The sequence below is a fragment of the Pipistrellus hanaki genome (assembly GCF_964339955.1).
Source record: "Pipistrellus hanaki genome assembly, chromosome: 8".
NCBI lineage: Eukaryota > Metazoa > Chordata > Mammalia > Chiroptera > Vespertilionidae > Pipistrellus > Pipistrellus hanaki.
In genome coordinates this window covers 42,232,729-42,258,069 of record NC_140510.1, presented here as the reverse complement: position 1 = coordinate 42,258,069, position 25,341 = coordinate 42,232,729, and the positions used below count along the sequence as shown (strand labels likewise).

The window sequence follows — 25,341 nt, the reverse complement described above, 5'->3', positions numbered from 1 at the left end:
AATATTTTATATGTAAATTATATCCAGAATATAATTACCTTAAAATCTTTGTATTAACTTGTAATAATTTAGTTTCCTTATGTGCCCAATTTAAATATTCTTTTTTTTGCACATTATAAATACATATTGTACCCTACAGAAGTTTTTATGGTTTTATGGTATATGATAAAAAGATGGTTTACTAAATAGCCAGTCTTTAATTAGGTATTTTCAAAATCAGCTCATTTCCCCAAAAATCATTTCTCCAATTTAGAATGCTAATTTGTAGTAAAGTTCCTTAATGATCCAGCAGGGGGTGCTATCTAAGAAGACTTTTGGGAAGAGTGATACTATTGATATTTGTTTTGGAAGTGATCTAAGGACTTATGTCATTTCTTTATATTCATTCAAAATCTATTCTGCATCTAAAATGGATTTTTAATGGCTATGCAAAAACTTAAATGTCATCTAGAATTGCAACATTGTTAATGAGTTTGGCAGTCAGCCTTGCCTCTAAATAATTTGCAAAAAAGAAATGTTAAGAGTAGCTGTTTTAGAATACTACCTTTTTGGGCTATTCTCACTCTCTTTCTCTTTTGGTTAAATGAATAATTTTACTAATTTGGTGATTATAATTATAAAATAATACTTTTATACTCCATTAAGCTATAAAGCTGCTACTCATAAAACGACTCATCAAATCCTGTGGATTGAAGGCCACAGAATATGGAACACACATTCTTTTGAATATAATTTTATATTCAAAGTTATATTTGCCTGTAAAAATTGGTGGTCTTACTGAATCCTGCTGTTTCCTATAATCATAATTGGTTTAGCAGAGTGCCTACATTGCTAATTCCCTCATTTCTATGTTGATTAACCTATAGCTAATGGATTTAGTACATACAGAGAAATGAGAAATGCAAAAGAAATTATACTGCCAGTGATTTTAAATGAACTATACACAAGATCAAGGAGGGAGGCATGCAGGCCTACATTATTAAAATTTGAAATTAATTCCCAACTTTCCTGAGGAGAATAGCTATAGGTTAAATGATAATGATGGCAATAAAAACACATTTATACAGTGCCTATGGCTTATACACAAATTATCTCTTTGACTCCTCCCTGGGTAGATGGTTATTCCCATTTTTCAGTTATGGAAACTGAAGCTTTTAAAGGAGTTAAGATAGTATCCCAAATCACACAGTTAGCAAGTAGCAAAGCTGACGCTTAACTTTGGATCCTCTGAAGTTGATTCACACGATTTCTGTGCTTTTTCTACTTTATCCCTTTGTCCAATAGTATTCTTATATTGCATTGGAAGGAGGGTGTGTGAAGAGCAGACAACAAGCACATTGCCTGATACAAAACCAGCAGGAGCAGCTTACATTGGCGGAGAAGCTGTGGCGGTGGTCACCCTTGGAAACAGCTGCTTGGTACCTCGCCATCCTCTCCTTCAAGGGCACTACCTCCTGGAGGTCTGACAGGCCTTCAGTCCAGGCAGCGCTGTCTTCTGCAAATTCACGTGCAGGCTGATCAGGGCCTATAGTTACTGGAAGGAAATGCAGTACGTTCAGATACATGTCAGGGTTTGCAAAGAAAATAGCATCAACCTTCTGAACAGCAATGGCATTTAAAATATCTGGTCATAAAGCAGACTGCAACAGTTCACAGTATTTTCAATGTTTCACTGTTACCTCTTTTCTTCACGTGTGGAGCAAAGCTACACGATGCCTGTATAGGAGCATATGCTTATATAAACACGAAAAGAAAATGTTGTCCCCACTCCTCCTCCTGCAACTATTCTAATAAGAAATAGTTATTTAATGAGACATACACAATGTTAACTTATAAATATTCCCAAAGTACTATGTGTTGAATTTAGGCTAAATGTTTTAAGAGCATTATTATGTCATTTACGTCTCTAACAACCTCATAAAGTGGGTACTATTATTTTGTAAAATTCAAAGGTAAGAAAACAGAGTCTCAAATTAAAAAAATAAAATAAAATACTTGGCTATGATCATACAATCAACAAGTGGCAGATTTGATAGTTGACCTTACTCTTTAGCAAGTCTAAAAATTGTTCTTTCCTTCTCTCTCCACCCCTCAACCCTCAAGAAAATAGATTTAGCTAAAATATGTGAATGCTTTGAGAATTATGGACTGTTTTTTCTTTTATTCATAGAGATGGCATATAACAAAGAAATAATAGTACAATGGGAAAAAGCTTGTTAGCCACCTATTTCAGAGAGATGACTGGCCCATTGGAGCCATCTGCCTGATAGAAACAGAGGGTAGTAGAAACTACATACTTGGAAAAAGAGCAGAAGACTCATAGTTATTGGAAACAGAAAGGTCTTAGAGGTCACACAGTCTTACCTGATCTAACCAGATCCTTTTACACATAAGGAAATATATATATCAGTGTCTAAAAGAATACAAGGACCCTGCATATGAGTCTCCAGGGTTATTTAGTTGTGTGTGCCAGACCTGGTCTCAAAACCAGTTTTTCTTATTTAATCTGGTGTGTTTTTTTTTTGCTATCACTCTGCTTGACAGTTTACTATTCACGCTGAAAGAATATTGTAATTCCAAAATCATTTCAATCAGATCTTTGTGGGGCCCGTCAGTGTATGAAATGTATGTGTATGTTTATGTCCACTCATCACCCATTCATGCCCGGCCTTTCATCTTGGGAAGGACAGTTTCTGGGCCTCATAGAGCAGAGCTCATTGGTGTCCTTGGTTATTTGGATTGGTTTTATTTAATCTTTGTGATTACAGAACCCAAGGTAACAGATAGCCAAGCTGCTTTCTCTACTTCCTCCTCCAGTTTCCACATTAAACCATCTTATTTGGTTGTTTGCATTTTCTATTAGTTTCTTTGAGCAGCTGAGAATGAATGTGATACAAATTAAAAATCACTTCTGTTTTGACTCCTTGATTATTTGGTTTTCCTTAGGGATTTCTTATTAAAATACATCTGTTCTGTATTTTAATTAAGTTGTAAATATATTTTATTTTCCATGCTTTCTAAAAGAAACAGAAAATATAAAGGAATAAGGAGTTATGTTATTTGAACCTTATGATTGTTCAAACTCATATGTTCACAAGTGTCAGTCATTTTTGAAGTTCACCATCATCCAAAACCTCATTTCCATACAAAAATACACTCTTTGAATTGATTCTGATCAAAGAGATTCCTACAAACCACTGAAAGTTTTTCACATGCTGAAGAAATATATCTTCATTTCCCCCTGCATATTATCTGTCTGCACATATCAGTTTAGTTTGTATTCAACTGTATTCTTTTTACTTTGTTGTAATCATTCACAACAGGACTCCCTAAAGTTTTCGGTGTTAAAATAAGTTTAATTTATTTTTGTCATTAAATAAATATTGATTATTTAGAATAAGCATAAAGACTGACCACTATGCTCCAGAGCTTTTGGTCTAGTTGGAAAGACAGATAGGCAGTTATCCCCCAAGAATTTATGGGTTTACAACATGTGAAATGGGAGCCTTCAGAGAGGACATAACCACCTGGGTGTGTGAATGAGCAGGTGCAGGGAAGGCTCCTGAGAAGGGGAACATCCGCACTGAACTCAAAGTATTATAGTTGGACATGTGAATATGCGAGAGACAGAGATGTAAAAGGAGATGAGGCAGCAGCATTACCAACACATCATTTTGGGGAAGTGGGGTAATGTGTTTGAGGAAAACAATGAATTCTCATCACACTGCACATTACAGTGGAGTAGTGGAAGGACTCAATGCGTTTTTAAATAATAAAAAACCTTTAGAGAAATGTAAGTAATTCATCAAATGATTTCAGTTGAGCCTTCTAAACACAAAAAAATTAAAGTAAAAATATTTTAATATTTATAAGACAAAAGAAACACTGAGGAGGGACAATTATGATAAATGGGCTAAAGTGTTAATTTTTAGTAAAGAATTGAAGACAGGTCAGAAAGAAACTGCTGGCATTATTGAAAATGGATAAATGACTCAAAAGAATGATTCCCATTAAAAAAAGGACAGCAACTATGTGTCAAGTACTTTCTATAGGTCAGAGATCAACCACTGAATGTTCTCAACTATCCGATAAGGTGGAGAAAGCTTTTATTTTTTTTAATCTCCATTTTACAGATAAGGAAACAGAGACACAGAAAGGTTATAAAACTGACTCACGGTCAGGTGGCTGGTGAGTTTCAGACCTAGACAGGGAAGCCAGGCTGTCTGCTTCAAGTTCTATGACTTTACAACAATTCTATGCTACTTCTCAAGTGTCCAAAAGCCAGCAAACCCTAACAATCACCTTTCTCCATAAACAAATGAAGGAAAATTCAAACAAAGAGATGCCCTTTTCTGTTGTGAATTGATTGATATTGCATTAACAATAAAACATAAAATAGTCCCAGATAGCTCTCTAGTGTGATTATGTCTCGAGAAATTAATAGTAATTTGAACTCTTGAGCAGAAAATCAAGAATTTTATGATTGTCTTTGTTTTGAAAATGTCTAAAGTTAATTCAAGAAGCCTTTATTTAATCAGAACTAAGAGCAAAGCAGAGTAAGTCAAATGGCAGCTCACAAAGCTGAGGTGAATAGAGACACAGGCTTCAAGAACACAAGCACACTTTCGTTGACACATTGAGAGCCTCACTATGGTATTCTGGATGCATTATGAAGAAGTCAACTGCTTCGTACTCGGGAAATTGATTTAGAATGAACTCGGGAGAGTGATGAACTAAATTCCATCAGATCTAAATCTATGAGCTATAGCCCAGCTCAGGTTTGTGCTCAGGATATCATTTCTAAGGACATATCTTAGGCTCAGAGCCATAAGCATGAATACACAATCTATAATTCTTTAATATTTGCATATCACTTAGCTAATAATAAAATTCATCCCTTTTAAACATTAAAAATGCTGCTGCCAATTCAAATTTGTAATCAATTTGAGTTTTATATATTTTACCCTCATTTGAATACTATAAAACCAAGAAATGGATGGAGAGTAAAATGAAAAAGCAAGTTGTATAGTGTGATCTTATGCATTGATTTACAGTTCTTAAAAAAAAAAAAACATGGAGAGGAAGGGCAAAGAGTAAAATGAATGGAAGTATGTATGCCATGACAGCATAAAAACTGTATTGTGGCATCCATCCAGCATATGAACACAGCAAATCATATTCCATTTATTAAACTAGCTTCCCTATAGTCCTATTGTCCCTATATGCATTTTGTTATTGAGTGAATACCTGTTACCTTCCCAAAAATCCATCTCCTCATCTGACCACCATGCTTTATACATGAACAAAAACATACCTCTGAGGGTAATAAAAAAGATTAGTCTTGCTTCTTTAGTGACCCTTCCTTAACCAGTATTCTCCCAGTTAACTGGTTATTAGAGGTGATCATGCATATCTGGTTGTCTCTAAGCAGAGGAATTCAGCATGTGGTAGACAATATTTTGGTTTTCCAATGTTTATACTCTTATCCCCAGAATCTGTAAACATGTCAGTGTACGTGGCAAATGGGACTTTGCAGATGTGATTAAGAAGGATATTGAGATGTGGATGTGTCTTGGGAGAAAGAGAGAGAGAGAGAGAGAGAGAGAGAGATGGATGCAGGTTCTACAGAAGCTGAAAAAGACAAGACAACAGACCCCAGACCAACCCCCCAACTCCTGGAAGGACCTTAGCCCAGCCAACATCTTGATTTTGGCCCAATGAAACTAATTTTGGACTTTGGACCTCCAGAACTATAATATAATAGATTTGTGCGGTTGCAGCTACTACTGTTTGTGATAATTTATTATAGCAGCAATAGGAAACTAACACAGGTATCCACTGTACACATAGCTACACCTGTACAAGTCAAATCACCATAAGATAAATTTTTAAGGCATATTTTAGTTCCAGCTCTCTCCAATCTCACAGATTTATATACACACTACTCAGTGATGGAAACATCTTTGAAGTTATTCTTCATGTCCCAAAGAAGAAATGTCCACCTACTTATAATAAATAAGATGGAATTTAAGTGCCCATGGTTCTAATCTTTCTGAGTAATAGAAATGCCATTTCTAATTGTAATAAGTCTTGTTATATAAATGAACATAATTTAGTCAGAAATTATGTGATCATTATTACATTTAACATTGCTAGTTTAGGCATTAAAAATTTAATCATATTACTATTAAATATTTTTAAATTAATTGTTCAGTTTAAAGAACTGGCCAGTTGAAGAAATCAATAATTAAAAAAAATGACTTCAATTTCTTTGAAATGGTCAAATAAATTAGAACCACTAAATGCCTGTAGACGATGCATATTTTTACAGCATAAATCTCTTGTTGGACATTTCCTTAATACAATCAGACTTAGAGTGCATTATAATAATGATAACTGTTAATGGAATGTTAGTTATGTGTTAATCATTTTACATGTATTATCCCACTAATTTTTGTAATAGAGGTAGTGGTATTTCCATTTTACTGAAGAGGAAAGTAACATCCCAAAGAAAAAAATTATACAGTAAGTGGCTAAGTCTGGAATTGAGTTCAGGAATTTCTGAACACAAGACTATTCAACTCTTCATAGTCACTTTATGTAAGTATATTTTCATTATAATATAAAATTTTATTACAAAGTAAATTTTTAAAGGTAAAAACCATCTTTTCTGGTTAATAAACACCTATACACAAATCCTTTCTAGATATTATTTATTTCAAATATCTAGGGACAAATCAAAGGGAAACTAATAAGCTGAATTTTTATGTCTCTAAGTGGCTCCTTTTTTTGTCCTTAGAAACTTATGTTTTGAATTAGAAATCAAAGCAAAATTTGTCATTATATATTTTTAGTCACTGTGGAGATCAAACTTGAGACAGAGTTAGGCCTTAACACAAATGACAGGCATACGGATGAACTTCACTATAAAGACAGAAAATGCAAAACTAGGACTACTGCTCTCATTTTCTATTGATCTGTTCTGCCCTAGGGCATGGGAGGTGGTGTCATGCTTCCATCAAAGTGTTCTATTGTTTAAATTTGCATTCCAGGTATACAGGGAGGGTATTTGATAATCTTTCTTCTAAAGAAAAGGCTTTAGTCATACATTCAATAAACATCTACTGCCCCTCTACTATTGGCCAAGCAGAATGCTCAGGAGTGAGAATTAATTACTCACCATTATACTCCATTCTGCTCTACTTGAAAAAAGAAGAAAAGAAAAACACCAGAGAGAACTTCAATAAATATGGTATCCTAAGAAGCATTGATCAGGCCTTATCTCTAAAAACAAAAATACACATGTTGCATAATTTCACCAAGCTGACTTCAGAATAGAACAAGTTTCCAGGTGGCTGGCCCTGCTAAGGAAGTTGGCTTGTCTAAAGAAACACCAAAATGGAGCTCTCATCAAGAGGAGAATCTTGAGGGACTCATACGCCCTGCCCCCAAACTACATTTATTTATATAGAGGTAAAATCAGATCAAAATGAATAAAGCCCAATCAGATTTAATGGCTTGAAAAGTCACTTACATGTAGATTCATAGTGAGTCAATTTCTTTTCAGATTGTTCCCATTTAATCCAGACAGTGAGTAGCTCCTTGGCTATGCTCTTCCGATATTTAAAAAAATTACTTTCAAGGGGCTCAGCCCTCACAGCCTCGGCTGCCTCTTGCCCCCCCCTCCCCCCCCCTCCCCCCCGCAACCCCCTGTGGCTTCATGGCCCCACCCTGGTCATTCCGCAAGGTCATTTTGGAAGGTCGTTCCACTGTCTGGTCTAATTAGCCCATTAGCTCTTTATTATATAGGATACTTTTTAGTATATCTCTGAATCCCTCTGTCTTCCCAAATTCTCTCACCTTTCACCAACATGCAAGCTCCTCCAACACTGGCCAGAAAGAAACTAATTTTGTAAACCTGCTTTACACTAGGTTCTGTCTTGGGCACTTTATCCTGGAGGAGGCAGACCCACAGGGAGATAAACCATCACATCTGGACACAGAAACTTCTATCTCTGACACTTTTGGCTTTAAGCAAATTGCTTAACCTCTCTAAGCATTCTTATCCTGTGTAATGAGAAGGATAAGAACCTATGATTGCCTGTGAGGACTGAAGGAAATTTCACAAAAATAAAGAATTTTACATAGTACCTTGCACACAGGAAATAATACATGCACACTTAGGTTATTATATACTGGAGGTATTATCATCCAGGTAATCTAGATGATAAAAGTCTGAGAAGTAGAAAAGTTACAAAAATTTTCCAAAATTCAGAGTTACTGAGTAGCAAGGATAGGGCGTGTCTCAGGTCTGTCTGGATCTAAAGCCTTTTGCAAGGATGTTCCATCCCTCTTTATAAGCCAAGTATAGACCATGTTCCCTGAAACAAGGAGAAGACAATAAATCATAAAAGAATTGATAATTACACATTGAGATATCATTGAGAATGGGCCAAAGACAAATGGCATAGTCCTCATACGGCACAGGGATGGAGAAAGTATATAAAAAATAAGAAATTACTAACTCAATTTATATGACATTCAAAGAGTTGGTTTTCTGTGTTTTGGACACTGTAGCGACATGAAAATGCTTTTAAAATATAAAATTCCTTAAAAATCACCCTTATGTATCATGCATGAGGGGCAGATCTGTTCTTCTGTCCCCCAAGCAGTTCCTGACATTTTCCCCCCTCACTATATATTTTAGGTTAAGTCATAAAACCATCACTCAAAGTTATTCACATTTTTCATTTCCCTGTGGGGCCTCTGAGCAGTGAGTTCTGCACAGTGAATCCTGCCTGGACCAGCCAGGTGGTGATGACTAGGCCTCTCCCCAGGTCTGCTGGCCTTGTTGCTGCCTAAGGAAGGCAAAGAGAAGGGTCTTGGACTCAAAATTTTTATCCATTCCACTATTGCTGTACAAAACCACATGGTGAGGATGTGGAACATATACACAATGAAATACTACTCAGTCATAAGAAAAGATGAAATCCTGCCATTTGTAACAACATGGGTGGATCCTGAGAGTATCATGCTGAGTAAAATAAGTCAGACCGAAAAGGACAAAATTTATATGATTACACTCATATATGGTCTATAAAACGGAGAAACACAACTGAACAAAAGAATAAACAAACAAAAAAACCTCATTGATACAGATAACAGGATGGTGGCTACCAGAGGGTAATAAGGTGGGGGAGGTAGAAGAAAGTAAAGGAAGTCAAATATATGATGATGGAAGGAAAGTAAACTTTGGGTGATGAGCACATAATGCAATATACAGATGATGTCTTATAATATTGTACATGTAAATCTTACATAATCTCCTTAACCAATGTCACTTCAATAAATATAATAAAACATTAAAAAAGTACAATATGCATTACCACCATGTGCCCACCATCAAGATATCATTGCTGACATGTACATATAAGGAACTGTTTGACATTGAAACAGGGACTCAGAACTGTTGGACATTGAAATTGGACTTGAACATTTTTTTGTTATTAGATTTTATTTCTAGTCTGCAGAGGCAAGATTTTTTAAAGGAAAGAAATGGGGGGAAAATAGACAGGCAAAGAAGCATTGAACAGACTGTCAAACTACAGCGGGAAGGCAGGGGAGGTTGGGGGATGGGGGATGTAAGAGATCAACCGAAGGACTTGTATGCATGCATATAAGCATAACCAATGGACACAAGACACTGGGGGTTGGGGGGAAGAGCAGGTGAGGGCATGAATGGGGGAGGGGTAGGGGAGACTGGGGGGGGGGGAGGTCAATGGGGGGAAAAAAGGAGACATATGTACCATCATTTGTAATACTTCCAACAATATAAAAAATATAAATAAAAACAAACAAAAAAATAAAATAAAAAAGTACATTATGAGAACATCCTGAAATATAGAGGTGTTTTTATATTATTTGATTAGTTTGAATATAGGTATTCTTTTAATTTAATTTGAATATTCTGTTTAAATTGTCATTCCTTTCTTCCTAAAGTCTCTGTTCTAGAAAACCCCCAACTTTCATAACATTTTACATTATTCCACCTCTCCCTTAGTTTCTACCTCTTTGATAATAACTTCTTTTTCTCACCTATTATTTCCTACCATATTCCTTTTTTTACTCCTACTGCTTCATTTCTGTTTGTCCTTTTTTTCCAACTTCCCCATGATTCCCACCTCTCTAATCATCCTTCGCATGTACCTCAGTGATTTGTGGGAAGGGCATGTTGAGGATAGTATTATCCTCTTTCTGTTTTTTTTCTAGGCTGGAACATGAGAAATGGCAAGCAACTGTGCTCATTCCTTCAGCCAGAGAAAGTCCTCAAAGGCAGACTGCGATTGGCAGCAAATGGTCATGCCTCTGAAAGGCCTGGCAGGAACAGACAGGTTAAAACATCCATGAGCGCCTCTAAAACCACCAGGGCTTTGGGAACACAGAAAGGAATTTCATTCTGGGGTCACAGTAATTTGTTGATACATGGAGATGACTCATGTCTTTCCCTAAAATGATGCATTTCTGCCTCTCACAGGCTTTGTGAAATTCCATAGGAAGCTGGTCCAGGGTTACTGAACTGTTTTGTTTGGTTCCAAGTGTGCTTTTGGCAATTGACAGATCAAAAGCAAACAACAGTAATGTAATAATTTGCTTTAATAATGTGCAGCTTTGTAAAACATCTCCCTGGCATGCCCACTCTTATGTACGAAGTTAATTACTATTACTTTAAATAAGTGTGTACTAGTTGCATTCTGGTTTTCAGATCTGTTTTTAGGAATTCCTCAATTCTTCACAGTCTTTCCAGCTTTCACCTCCCTACCAAGGTTAGCATTTGAAATGTATTCCGACAGATGTTAAAGGAAAAGCCGAGTCATCAGATTCTGACTCAGACTTAGACAATTGTTACTGCGCCAGCTTTTCTTCCACTAAATCAATCTTTCCCTTTGAATAACAAGATGCACTTAATTGAATCTGTCTTTTGTCTTAGAGAAATCTAGTCTCTGAATTCACACAGTTTCCAGTGACCTTAAGGAAGTCTTTGTTTAAAATGCTTTTCTGCCTAAGTCCCCAAGCAGTGGCATATGGAGATATGTTTTTCTTTTGAACTTAGTGGCTGGTAAACTTGATCAAAGAAGGGAAATCCCATTACTCCTACATATTTTCTTTACTGAACGTTATTTGGAAAAGCTAAGTAAAGTGAACATGCTTAAATAATGCAACATGTTGCTTGGTGAATACTGACTCCTCTGGGAGTCAGTATTTACCTTTCAGAACATGAGGCGCTTAGAAACATTCTACCTAAAGAACCGAATGCTTTCAAAACTTTGTGGTCTTTAATCATTTAATCTTGGGTAGAAATATAAAACTGCCACGTTAAGCATAAATGTTAAGAATCCATGTAAAATATACTTATTTTGTTGTTGTTTTTTAACCAGAACTACAGGTTAATCTAAAGTGCTCTAAAGCGAAAGGTAATCGGCATCTTATTAAAATGTTTGTACTCTCACAACTGCGTTCTGATTTCCATCCCTTTGATTGTAGAGGACACGGTAATGCTGCATACATTTTGGAGCCTTTTAAATTTAGAACAGAAGGCTTATAAATTAAAGCTATCATAATTTTAAAGGATCAAAATTCCTAATCAGGTCAGGCCCTGGCTTTTTCTCCCTATCACCATTAACATGCCCTAAATACCCTTTGCATCCAAAAGCAGCCTGTCATTTCAAAAGAAAGAGATGATGTCAGATTCCTAATGATACCAGGAACAGTCCAAAGAGTGGAAGTAATTTAATCGTCCCCTCTGCTTAAGAAACACGTGGATTACATAGTTAGTCAGTTTCATCATCCCTTAATTTATTTATAGTTATTTATCTTTTAAAAATTTGGCATTGGCACTTGTTTCTTTTACTTCAGACTCAAAACCTAATCCTGTAAGTGCAGCCTAAGTGGAGACATTCAGTTCACGCTGCTTATCTAGCTCCTGTGTTTAAAGGGCAAAGTAGAAAAATCATCCTTGAAATGTTATTCAGATGGAAATTTGCTCCTTTCCCAGCACATTAAGATAGTAAGTCTGTGAACAACAAGAACTTTAATGAAAACTTGCAAACTACAGTTACCCTAGACCAGTGGTCAGCAAACTTACTAGTCAACAGAGCCAAATATCAACAGTACAACAATTGAAATTTCTTTTGAGAGTCAAATTTTTTAAACTTAAACTTCTTCTAATGCCACTTCTTCAAAATAGACTTGCCCAGGCTGTGGTTTTTTTGTGGAAGAGCCACACTCAAGGGGCCAAAGAGCCACATGTGGCTCACAAGCCACAGTTTGCTGATCAAGGTCCTAGACCAATTTTATTTAAGCACAAGCATAGTATTGTGAGTACACGAAACAGAGTACATTCTTGTATTATTATTTATGAATCATATTATTTTCCATACAAACAACAGTAAATCTACTTTTACCCAACCCTGTATATGTATACACACACATTGGGCTTCTTTGTAAAATTCCATTTGAGGCTATGCTTTCACAGCTTTCAAATAGAATCACTTTGTTGGGCTGGTGTTGCTCAGTGGTTGAGCATCAACCTATGAACCAAGAGGTCATGGTTTGATTCCTGGTCAGGGCACATGTGCTGGTTGTGTGCTCACTCCTTGGTAGGAAGCATGCAGGAGGCAGCCAATTGATGATTCTCTCTTATCACTGATGTTTGTCTCACTCTCTCTTCCTCTCTGAAATCAATAGAAATATACAGTTAAAAAATAAAATCACTTCCTTAAACTATTCCTTGTAGGTACCATAAACCTTGAATAGATGGAGAAGTCACTTCAACAAAGTGTGACCTCCCTCTGCCTTAGGACAACTCACCAGAAAGAGAACTTGGACTTCAAGGTGAAGCATCTCCTCATTTGTCTTTAAAGATGATCATTAAAATTTTAGACACTTAATTACAACTAGAAGTTATCCACCACTAGCAAGGACTCAACATCAGTTTTCATTTCTTAAGTCTTCCTGCATAATCATACTCTCCCATGATATCAGCCAGGTAATCTCTTAGCTTCATCAATTTGCAAAATGGCAACACATAGATTGTGACTATGGGAGGATAGCCACCACACAGAGTTCAGAAATGCTGTGTACAGGCCCCTACATGGGGAGTAGGAAAAGTATATTTAAGTAAAGCATTTCTAAGAATGATATGCATGCACTTTCTCTAACAACGAGAGGCAGAGCCTTTCCTAACATTTTTGTAGAACGGCTATTAAATTTTCATTATGACCTGGAACTGAAATTCCTAGATTGCCTGCCAAGAAGCACACTGACAGTTGAGATTAAAGTGGCCAACTTCCTAAGAATTTAAGATTTAACATCATGACTTAAACACAGTACATGCCCATTAAGCATTTGTTGAATGAATTTGTCTTGAAATAAAATTGCAAAGCCCAATGCTCATCTTTTTATGGTTCCTGCTGACAGATTTTGTTACCTTCTCTCTCCTACTTCTTTTTAAAGAGTAGAAAATAAGTTCCAAATTCTGCAACAGAAGTTATTTAAACAGTACAGAGAAGTTATGTGGGATTTGAGATTAGATCTTCCAGGAGGGAGCAAAAAATAAATTTCTTGCCTGTGAATCTGTGAGTCTCCCACAACGAAATCCAGCTCATCACCAAAAATGCTCAGCAGGACACCACATGAGCAGGTGAAAATTAGAACTGCACAAAAATGTTTGCTTGGAAAATGAAACCAGTCAACTTTGGGCTTTCCACCAAACCTAACTTCTGCCAGAAATTCTCCTGTTTCTACATAGCTGCTATAAGCAATTAGAAAAGTGTTGCAGCTAAAAAAAATTCCAAATACATTCATGTCTCCATCACAGTTCAGTCCAAAAGAAAGCACTAGCCTCTTTAGTTTAGTGGGCCAAGTCTAGGCATAACATCTAAACACCAACACATACACATACACTCGCAGGCACATACACTCACAGGCACACACACTCTTCCATTTAATTATAGTAGTAATCTACTTGATTTGCAAGATCTAGAAGGAAGACCTCAGTAGGATTTCAGGGTGTCCCAGTGCACTCTTGCGTTGGAAGCCTACCACAAAAAACAGATGCGGCAAAAAGCCCTTGGTCCTATTCTCCGCAGTACAGGGCCTGAGGAAAATGTCATAAAACTTCACCAAGCCTGACACTTGCTATTACAGAAATATTTTAAAAGGAGAAATTGGTAGTGCTGATGCTTTAAAGCACTTTCTGCATTGTTCTTTACAAAATCTCAAATTTCAGTGTAGAGTTGCTATGTGACTTAGAAGAGACACAAACACCACTATCTGCGCACACACACACACACACACACACACACACACACACACGTGGCATGCGCGAACACATGCAATTTCTAACACCTACCTGTGTAAAGTCTCAAGGGCTCTATCCCTAGTCTTCTATTTTTATATTACCACACACAATCCATCAGCTCTTAGCTTCATCCATATTACACCCAAAATATATATCAAGTAACTATTTAATCCCTAGTCTTATATTGTCAAACCTTTTACAATTTAACATGGTTTTTAATTCTTTAACATATCCACAAACTTGTTTCCACTCTCAAAATTTTAAGTCATATATTATAATAGAAAACATCTGGGCTTGTCAGCAATAATGGTAAATGTGATAAGGAGTCAAAAGTGAGTAAAATGATTGTTGAATATTAGCATTTCTATCTATCTATCTATCTCGCTATCTATATAAATGGAGAGAGGGAGAGAAAGAGAGGGAGAGGAGAGAAGAAGAGGGAGAAGAAGAGGGAGAGGGAGAGGGAGAGGGAGAAAGAGAGAGGGAGATGAGAGGAGAGAGAGAGAGAGAGAGAGAGAGAGAGAGAGAGAGAGAGAGAGAGAGAGAGAGAGAGAGAGAATTTGTTGTTCCACTTACTTATGCATCCATCCTTCTTGACTAGGGATCATGCCTTGACTAGGGATCAAACCCACAACCTTGGCATGTTAGGATGATGCCCCAACCAACTGAGCTAGCCAGCCTGGGCCTGAATTAGCTTTTGGTGAGGTGGATTTAGCTTAGGCATGTGGGAACAAATGAAAGAGGGTTAGTGGAAATTCTATTGCAGCTGCTGCAGCTGACAATGGAACCCTGACTGTGGGGCATTAGGTGCAGCCTGGTTCCTTTAGCTCTGAGACCTATCCCTGAATCCTGGAATCAGGAGCCCTTAATACCAGGTCTCCAACACTCCTACATTGTTCTTGGCCTTAGTTTTGAAATACATGTCCTAGTGCATCAAAGGCTTCATCCTGTCTTGTCCTAAGTCCTCTTTACTTCTGATCTTTGTTTTATTTTCCTGCTCATAGCTGAGCTTCATAGCTCAAACTTGATGCACTGCACCAATTCACGAGCTCATGAGCGTTTGCTTTCTCTTCAGCTACTGGATTCTTCTTTACCTTTGCTGATGTAGATTCCCTTGATAAACAGTCTGGGACCCAAAGCCCCATATTCAGTGCCTCGCTGCTGAGTGAGAGCTCTCCTTCCATCTTTGCTCTTTGAATATTAACATGGATGGATCCAAGATACGGAGAGAGGAGGCAGATAAAGCAAAGGGGCTGATGTGCAGGATGTGTTGAGAATGGGGAGATCATGCTGAAGGTCAAGATCAGTTTTAGTTGAAAAGAACGAAAACTATGCTCTGAGAGAACATTTTGAGAGTCCAAGAACTAAGTAAAAGGAATGACAAGGTCCAATATGTGGCTATATGCAGCTCTATCAGTCAGGAGACAGTCATTAGGGTTGAGATGGTTGAAGACTTCAGTTTCTTCAAGTAATATGATGTTGCTATCACCAGGATAACAGGAAGGTTATTAATTTCAAGTGTTGAAGTGATTATAATAGAAAGAGGGCACTTAATAGGTTTCTAACTCTAGAGAGGACAGAAATTTAATTTGAACTTGAGGTATCCTTTAACAACACAGAACAACCTATTAAATCAAGTAAACAATTTTCTCTCTTAAACAATTTTTTTTAGTGGTGTTATTTTGAATGTTCAACATCTAGAATAATTTGTAGTTTTATGTGATCTGGGATAGCTTTATACTTTATATTATTTTCTTGCTCTCTGGAAAAGAGATCATGGTTATTATGTTATACTAGCCTCAAATGTTAAATAATAATAATGATGAAAATAACAGCAAATGCTTATAAAGCACTTACTATGTATCAGGCACCATTGTTTTAATTATTTTACAGATATTAATTTATTTAAATTCAAAACAATCCTATGGAATGGATACTATAAATATCTTCATGTTCAGATGAGAAAATAACCACAGTGATGTCAAGTAATTTGCTCAAGGTCAAATAGTATGTGAATGTTGTAGACGGAATTCAAACACAGTCTGGTTCCAAAGTGTGTGTTCAACTAATTTGGTTTACCTAACAGCACCCAGTGTTACATGGAGTTCATTTAGAACTGATTCTGGCCCTAGGAGGTGATGTTTTTGTGATTCTGGTCAACTGAGACCACTTCATAGAGCTTAAGGATATTTATTGTTCTGGGGTTAAGAAATATATTCCAGAGGTCTTTAATGGAAATGAGATTTTAAAAAAAGGTGGTGGGGGGAGGAGAGGGGAGGAAGGGAGAAAGAACAGCTTATCATTTGTGAAATCTTTCTAATTTCAAGAATTTCAGATTAATCAAATATAAAGAAATATAAAGATGGCATCAATAATAAAATTGTATATATCAACTCCTGGAACTCCTTTTATATATCTATCCATAGGAGAATAATTCTGTAGAAAATGTTGATCATTATTATTAAGTAGTAATAATAATATTGTATGTAGATGTAGTTTGACATTTTATCAATAGAAATGTTCACAAAATTCTGTGTTAGGCTCTCTATGCAATGTTACCTAAAGGTTAAAAAAGAGCTGTATTTATAGATAATATTGTGGTTATTGGTTATTGTTTGAGGATTACTAACCTTCTTTGAATATCCAAGCGACTGAAAATATGAGCTAGGTAATAATATGGAGACACAGGTAAACCACAATTTACAGAAAAGAGTATGTATATATACATATATACAGACACTATGCATATATATGTATATACATAAGCACAATGGAGCATAGTTGAAAGAAATGGTTCTATAACATCATGACACAGCCAAGCAGCTGAGGCCAGTTGGTTTGAATGAAGTATAATAAATAAAAAGAGGTGAAAATTGAAGTCTGAGATCATTTATTGCTTCTGTTTAAAGGGTGGGGTATTAAAAACTATAAATATAGTTTTGAGTTGACAATTACAGTAGCTGGATTAGATTTTTTTCCAGGAAAAAAAAAAAAGATTGTAACTTAAACACAAACACATGCCTTCTTTTCAACTTTCATTTCTCTGATATTTGACAGCATAAAAGTTGGGGCTGTTGTCCAGCTCCAGATGACGGTGGATGACGAATCCTGAAATTATTCTCATTCCAGAATGAGTCAGTAACCGGAGCAGACATGCACTAATAGTTACATTCCTAAAAATAAATACTTTTGAGTCTTTGGGGACTCAAGGGGCCAGCATACTTTCTACTGGAGAAGTTAGACTGTAATGAGTTTCTGTTCCCACTCTGATTACCTGGGATGGTTCTGCGGACAGAAAGAGTGAGCCCCTGATTGCATCAGCTGCTCTGCCTTTGGCACCCCAGCTCTAGCCGGTGTTCCAAAGGCAAATGGCTTCACCCTCCTACATGGCCAACACCCGCTTTCCACCTTACCCAGGACTCAGGAGGAGGGCTCAGGCTCCACAGATGCAGAGACTGTGAATTTTAACTAATGCTCCTACCTGGACTGATAACCTTTAATAAATAAAATAAACACACTTTATTCTTTTCCCTTCCCCGTAATATTCTAACTTGATAATATGACCCTTGTGTCCACAGTCAAAAATTCTAACTTACAAAACAGACCAGTTAAATAGGTAATCCATACCTTTACAAAAAGATGTTTCACTGTTTCCCTGAAACACAATAGTTACTAAAAAAAAACAAACACCTTTTAATTATTTGACAAAAAAGATTACTGGTTAGGTAAAGTAAAGCTGAGTTCTTATAAGGACAGTGGTCATTAAAACAACAAAAATGAAATAATCAACAACAGAGATATTGATAAAGTATCTCCCAAGTTATAATGCATTTCAATGGGGAAATGTGACTTTATTTATACATATTTAATATATGTGTTTTTTGTTTTTTTTAAAAAAGACAGCTACTTTTTAATATGAGGTTTATCTATATTTTATTTCAGTGATATTAAGTAACCATGAATTTCAAAACAAAAGGATAATTGTTATTTGAACATTATTTTTCTTCAGTTTGCATTTATTAAACTTTAAATCAGCAACACTGAGAACATGTTTTATAACCATTTAAATTGCTGGGTTTTGTTTTTAAAATTAATGGTGATGTGCGCCCTCCCCCCAGCTTTCTTGTGTTAGTAACTACGGAGTTAACAAAAAATTATATATAATCTATTTTTTTAAATATATTTTGTTGATTTTTTACAGAGAGGAAGGGAGAGAGAGAGAGAGCTAGAAACATCGATGAGAGAGGAACATTGACCAGCTGCCTCTTGCACACCCCCTATTGGGGATGTGCCCGCAACCAACGTACATGCCCCTGACCGGAATCGAACCTGGTACCTTTCAGTCCACAGACCGACACTCTACCACTGAGCCAAACCTGTTTCGGCTATAATCTATTTTTACCAATTAATTTTTTCAACTCCTAAAGGGCTCTTTTGATTTAAAAATTGGACTGCTGCTCACTGGTGTAGACTATTTCTGATACTGTAAGTAATTAATTGCCCTTCTTTTTAAAAATGTATAATATTCCAGACTATTTACTTTTCAATCTGGCTTCTTTATAAACGTTCCTGAAACATATTCAATAAATTACATTAAGTGTGTTAAGTGCTTTGCTTACAACAATATTGTGCTTCTATGGCATTTTCATCATTCAACAACTTAAAAACATGGTCTAAATGTATACAAGGTCTAATTCAAGGCTACAAACAATTGTGTGGTTAAATGACTACATCGGATCAGCATAAAGGTTGAGCTGGCACTTCACATTGCAGGTTTATATATCTTGGCTCTCCATAGCTTGTGTGGGGGCTGCAACCTGGCATAAAATTCTCAGCAGGATGCAGATAATTTTTCTGGAAAATGTTTTTAAATGGCTAAGGTTTTTCGCTTTTTAAAAATGTTGAAAAAAGCATACATTAAAACCAGGTTCAAAATATAAAAAAAAAATTAAAAAAAATAAAAATACACTTGCTGATATATTCATATTTTGCTATTAAATCTTTGACTAACAGAGTAACTTGCCCAAATAAATTCTTTTAGTATCATGTTTATTTGAACTCATGTATGCCTGGAGCAATTTGGCAATTATTTACTTTTGAATAGTAAACATATCTAAAGCATTTAGTTCAACAGGCAACAAGGTCTTTCCTGCACACAATTAGAAAAAAAAATGTGAAAGACAAAAACCTACTTGAAAGCTTGTCCAAAAAGAAAAGTGAAAAATGATGTGTCCAATGACTAGATAGTGGGGGTTGGGAGAAGAGCTCATCGAACAGAGAAGATGAGCAACTTAAATACTTAGTAAAATGAAAAAATCAACCAACCAACATTTTCAAAAAGTCTTAACTGAATATGTGGATCAGGTCTCCTTTACCACAATTTACCCTGATTTTAAGAAAAACATGAAATGCAAAATAAAAAGCTACACATGAAAAACAACCAGGTTTTATCAAGGCGTACTTCAAAATGTTTCCCATCATGGGGGTAAAGTGAGGTTGAATTGATGTTATGGTACAAAGATTTGCAGAATAACATATAACAATCAAATATAAGTCAGAAGAGTTGGTTTCTAATTTTTTTTCTTAAATCTTATGAGCTGCTATTTAATGTTTCCATGATGCAGTTTTCTTATCTAGAAATTAAATTGTTGAACCAAATCATCACTGAGTTTCTTTGGGTTATCTATGCAATAAATTCCTTTAGCCTTGGTGACAGTTTGAGAAGCCAGGAATTTGGATTTCCTATTGTGCCACTCACTGACAGACATTTATTTAGGCCCATAAAGTCCTATGATGTCATCAAATATAGCTTCATTGTCACTTGTGTCAAAACTGATACAAATGATGCATTAAATTTGCTGATTTTCAACTTTTTTTTAAGAAAACAAAACCTTTGCTCTTTCCATTGCCTATTGTCATTGTTCTTTGTGCTTTTACTGAGCATATTGTATCAATGAAAAAAAAAATACTCAGGTAAGTTACATTTGTAAGAGATGGATTCCAATGATTAGGAAATTGAATAGTATGAGATTTTTTTACTACAGAGCTCATAGGTAGCATTTAAAAGAAAGAAAAGAGACATATGGACACAGGTGGTATAATAATAAATAAATACTTGGTATTTAGCCCTGTTCCTGGCACAGAGCTTCTAACCGCTTGGAATCTCTTAAGTGCTAGCGTCCTGAGATGCTAATGAATGACTGCTGGCCTCTTGTGGGAGCAGGCAGAGGAACAGAAATGGCTCCAGGATAAGCCGCTGTGGCCAGAAAAACCAATCAAATGATTAGAGGGTTAAAACATTCAACCCCATTTCCTACCTCTGAGAAGAGGACAGGACTAGCAATTGAATCCAGTCACCAAAGACCAATGATTTAGTCAATCATCCTAGGTAATGGAACCTTGATTCAAAATCTAAAATGGTTTGGTGAACTTCCAGGTTGGTGAAGGTATTGATGGTGACAAGCTCAGAGAGGATATGAAAGAACCTATATGGAATAAGTCAGAGTTCTAAAAGAGTCATTTCTGAATCAGAAAAGTCTTAAGTTACCCACCATTCTGCAAGGGATGAACCTGTCATCTGAATGAGCAAGTGTTTGTTTCAGAGGCAGGAAAAACAAATTACAATTTAATTAAATTTCAAAGTGTAATTTGAGTGTTTTCAAAAAAGAAGGTGGGGAGCAAATAAAAAGGACAATGTAATGTCAATTAAATTATGTCCAATCAAAAATTTTGGAATTACACTGCCAGACACTTATTAATTGTCTGCCCTGCTCTATAAATCACTGAATTTAGACATGACCTCCAGCTATCAAACAGGTCTTACAAAATGGTCTCTTAATGCTCAGGTGTGTGTGTGTGTGTGTGTGTGTGTGTGTGTGTGTGTGTGTGACAGAGAGAGAGACAGGCACACACAAAGACAAATGACAGACAAAGAGAGAAGAGAGGAAATATCAGTTTCTAGTACCAAGGTTACCAAGGGATCCAACCCCAAACTGCCTCATCACAAGTAATATTTTACCAAACAAGTAAAAGGAATAATAATGTGCTGAAGTCTTTCCATTGTGGTAAATATAAGTGAGAGGATGAATGCTGGAACTATTGAACAGCAGACAGCACTCAATGGTAAACATCAGTAAATGATCCATGAACTCTCTGGGCCTTTTACCCAAAAGTAAATCGGAGGAAAGGCAACCCACTCTCTCTTTTTCTGTAATCATGGGGGATTTGAGGCCCATGTTGATATGTTCACATGACCACATTCTAAAGTAAAACTCTCCATGATCATTAAGAAATGTTTGTTTTCATTTTCCAGGTGGTTGAGGGAAGCTGTAACTTAAAGATGTCCAACACTGTTTGAAAGCAGAAACATTTACTCCAAACTCTAAACTCCACTTTCCCCAAGCAGCTGGCACTTTGCCTTATTGCAGACATCTGAAGTGCTGACTGACTTTAAAAAATGCCTTTAGTTGTTCATTTCCATGTTAACAGTAAGAAGGTAAAATATCTATATTAGCAGACATGTAGAGAAATATTTAAGGATAGGATGCAAGAATTCCTCATTTCTCATCCAATATTTTTGCCACTCAATGGTCATATATTTTTAAAACTCAAAGCAGGTGCTCTTCCATGTGAAAATTCATGGCTCTCAATGTAGCAGAGGTAAATATTTTACTAAATATTTTACTCGTCCTTTGGCACCCTGCACATAAAATTTTTAAATAATTCAAAGAACCTACAGCTCATCAGTGACCAAAAGAGCTCTGGTAAAAATAAAATATCTTTTTGTTCAGCACCAGCTGGCTAAATTTAAACCCTGGATTATGTAATCTTAAAGTGTCCTTGCTTTTAGTTGGTGCATTAAGAGATTCTGTTATAGTGTCGTCTCTCCAAATCACCTGTCTCTAACATCTAAACACTTACAGCACAAGACCAAATTAGGGTGTTCACAGGCAATTGAAGACAGAAAAAATCCATTTGAAATTGTATGTAGGTCATGATACCTTTAAAGTAAAATCTCAGTCTCCTCTCTTTAAGTTTGTAGTTACTATAATTAGGGCTGGCAGATCCAACCGGCAGTGCTTTTCTTAATTCTGCAAAACATGTAAGAACCTGATTCTTTAATCCTTACTCCAGTAAGACTCCCAGAGGAGATGAGACTCTGGCGGGAGCAATAAGTACAAAACTGAACCACGGCTGGTGAAGGGATAATTTTCATACATTGCTCTGAGCCAGATGCAACAGTTGAAAATATTTAAAACTCTTCCATTCCCTCACCAAATTCTAAGAAATACAGCTTATATTTTTAAACATATTCATTGCATATATTATCAATTTATGCTCAAAAAAGATAAACTCTTCTTTTTTAGTTTTCCCCTTTGGCCACAAGTTGAAGTATAATTTTTACTCATGACTATTTATCAAGTTTGGCTTACTATTCTTTTATACTAAATATGAAAAATGCAAATTTTGAAAAGAGATGAACATATGAAGACCTAAATTCAATAATACAAAGTAATGCTAAATATTGTCATAGAAACAAAACCCAAACTGGATATTTTCTTTTATAACCAATACAACTGGGCCCATGATTTTCACTGATATTAAGCAATCAGCAAGAACATTTTACAACCCTGGAAGGAGACACATATCAATGACTATATTACACATACCTTTTGTAATATTTAGACTTCACCAAGTTCGTGGAAAATATATATCTATCTCTTTACAGTTCTTCACAGACTAGTTTCCTCCCTTGTTTCCTGTACAGCAAATTTCCCAGTCCCCTGAAAGCAATCGGTGGAGTGGAGGCCTGCTCCACTGAAGGGTCTGACAAGCAAGTAGATGGGAAGTAGATGGGACGCTGAATTTATTTTAGCCCTGTGTCTAAAGGATGCAAGTTGGCACCTATTTTTAGGAACTGAGCTGAGTATAGGTGGGGCCTGAGTCAACCACTCCTTTCAGAAGTGAGTCTCCGAGGGAACTCTGCCTCATAGTGTCCTCGGTGTGTATGTAAGCATGGCTCTAACACATGTGCCGTCAATCAAACTCTCTTCACATCCTTGGCCATCAAGCCAACTCTCAACTTCCGAACAAAGCCCTAAAAATAACTAGCACTGATGAGGAAAGGGAAGGATTAAAGCACTTGAATTGCTTGCATTTGTTTTAATAATCCCAATCTTCTAAGAGTCAAAATATGAAAATAAAATATGTAGAAAAGGTTCCAATTGAAATTGGTAGAATTTGGGTTCTTCGAAACAGTTTTCATTTTCAACACGTTGTTAGGTATGGAAAACATCAGTTTGCTTTTTGAGGCTTCACATATAAAGCAAAACTACTATTGTAATGTTTATTGAGTCAAAGAATTGCTCTTTAATTTAAACAGTGAGGGAAGAAAGGGTAAGAAGGCACTCTAGTGAGAAAAGAGGGCACACTGAGCCTGTGATTTAATTCACATTGTTCAAAACACGTGGCATGAGGAAGAGCGGGCAGGGGAAGGAGTCACCTCACATGCTCCTGAGAGAGTCATATTAAATGTCCTTTGCTGCCACTCTACTTACTCAGCACACCCTGCCCACCTGACTTGGAAGGAAAAAAAAAAGGGGGAATTCACCTGGAATTGCCATTTAGCTCCATCATACTGACATCTAATTCATTAATAAAATAAAATAAAATAAAACAGGCAGCTTCCTCATCTTTCCTCTCTTCTATTATTTTCCTAGTTTGGTGTTAAGTGTGCATCCAAATGGTCTCACAACAAATCCAAATAATGAGGAAATTGCCCTCTGATTTAAGGAAAGCACAGGCTTATATACTATTTATTTCACAGAAAATGCTTACAAATGAGCTATTCAACATATTATCATATATAATAAAAGGGTAACATGCAAATAGATTGAACAGCAGAGCAACCAAACAGCCAATCAAAGCTAATATGCTAATGATATGCTAAGGCTGCTCAACCACATGCACTGACCACCAGTGGGCAGAGAGTCAACTGGTCAACCAGTTGCTATGACATGCACTGACCACCAGGGGGCAAATGATCGGACCAGTAGGTTTGCTTGCGGCTCGGTCCAGCTAATCAGGACTGAGTGAAATGGGTTGAACATGCCCTGAACCCTTCTGTGGTCTCTACCCAGCTCAATAATGCACCAGAGAGGGTAGGGGGTTCTTCACCCTGGCCTGCACCCTCTTGCAATCTAGGACCCCTCTGGGGATGTCAGAGAGCCAGTTTCAGCCTGATCCCACAGACCACTCCTCCTGGGAGGGCACCAGATGCAAGGCTCATGGCTGATGAGTGCTGCTACTGCAGGGAGAGCCTCTCTAGATTGGGACTGATTGGGCATGAGCCTGTGGCAGGCACAGTAGGGCCTGGATGAGTGGGAGTGGTAGGTGGGAGCTGCAGGCAGCATTGGACTGTAGTTTTCAGCCCAATCCCTGCAGCCCACCCAGAGGGACCCTACCCCTGCACAAATTCATGGACTGGGCCTCTAGTTTATCAATAAAGACCAGTAGTAATACATTGCATTCTTTTCCATGTATGATATTGATTTCTATCTAGGAGTATATTCCAGTTCATTAAGAAAAAGTTTCTCAAATGGTGTTCCTTATACTCATTACACAAGAGTTTTAGGACCAGAAGATAGTAGATTCTAATTATTTTATAGTTGTGCCACCCAGTGACAGCTACTGGACACATGTGACTATTTAAATTTTAATTGGTTAAAATTAAATACCATTAAAAATTCAGTTAATCAATTGCACTAATCACATTTCAAGTACTCAGTCTCCATTTGTGGTTCATAGCTATGGATTAGACAGTACAGATATAGAACACTTCCATTGTTGCAGAAAATTCTACAAGAAAATGATGATTTATAGCACAGGATTTCAGCACAGCTTTAACACAAAATAAACTCTGTGACCTGAAAAATTTCACAGGTTGTCTATCACTTTACTCTTCTGTGACTAAACAGGACTAA

At 36.6% G+C, this 25,341-nt stretch overlaps 1 protein-coding gene across 2 annotated transcripts in view; it reads right to left on the bottom strand.

The window, feature by feature from the left end:
- XIRP2 (xin actin binding repeat containing 2) overlaps positions 1-23,244 on the bottom strand; it is a 67,124-nt gene extending 43,880 nt beyond the window's left edge. For both annotated transcript variants that reach the window (XM_084892540.1, XM_084892541.1), the window contains exons 1-2: positions 23,029-23,244; positions 1,371-1,534 (exon numbers count right to left, since the gene is read on the bottom strand). In XM_084892540.1, coding sequence (XP_084748666.1) covers positions 1,371-1,430 — 60 coding nt within the window. In that variant the 5' untranslated portion in view covers positions 1,431-1,534; positions 23,029-23,244. The remainder of the gene's footprint in view (positions 1-1,370; positions 1,535-23,028) is intronic.
- Positions 23,245-25,341: the final 2,097 nt, after the last annotated feature.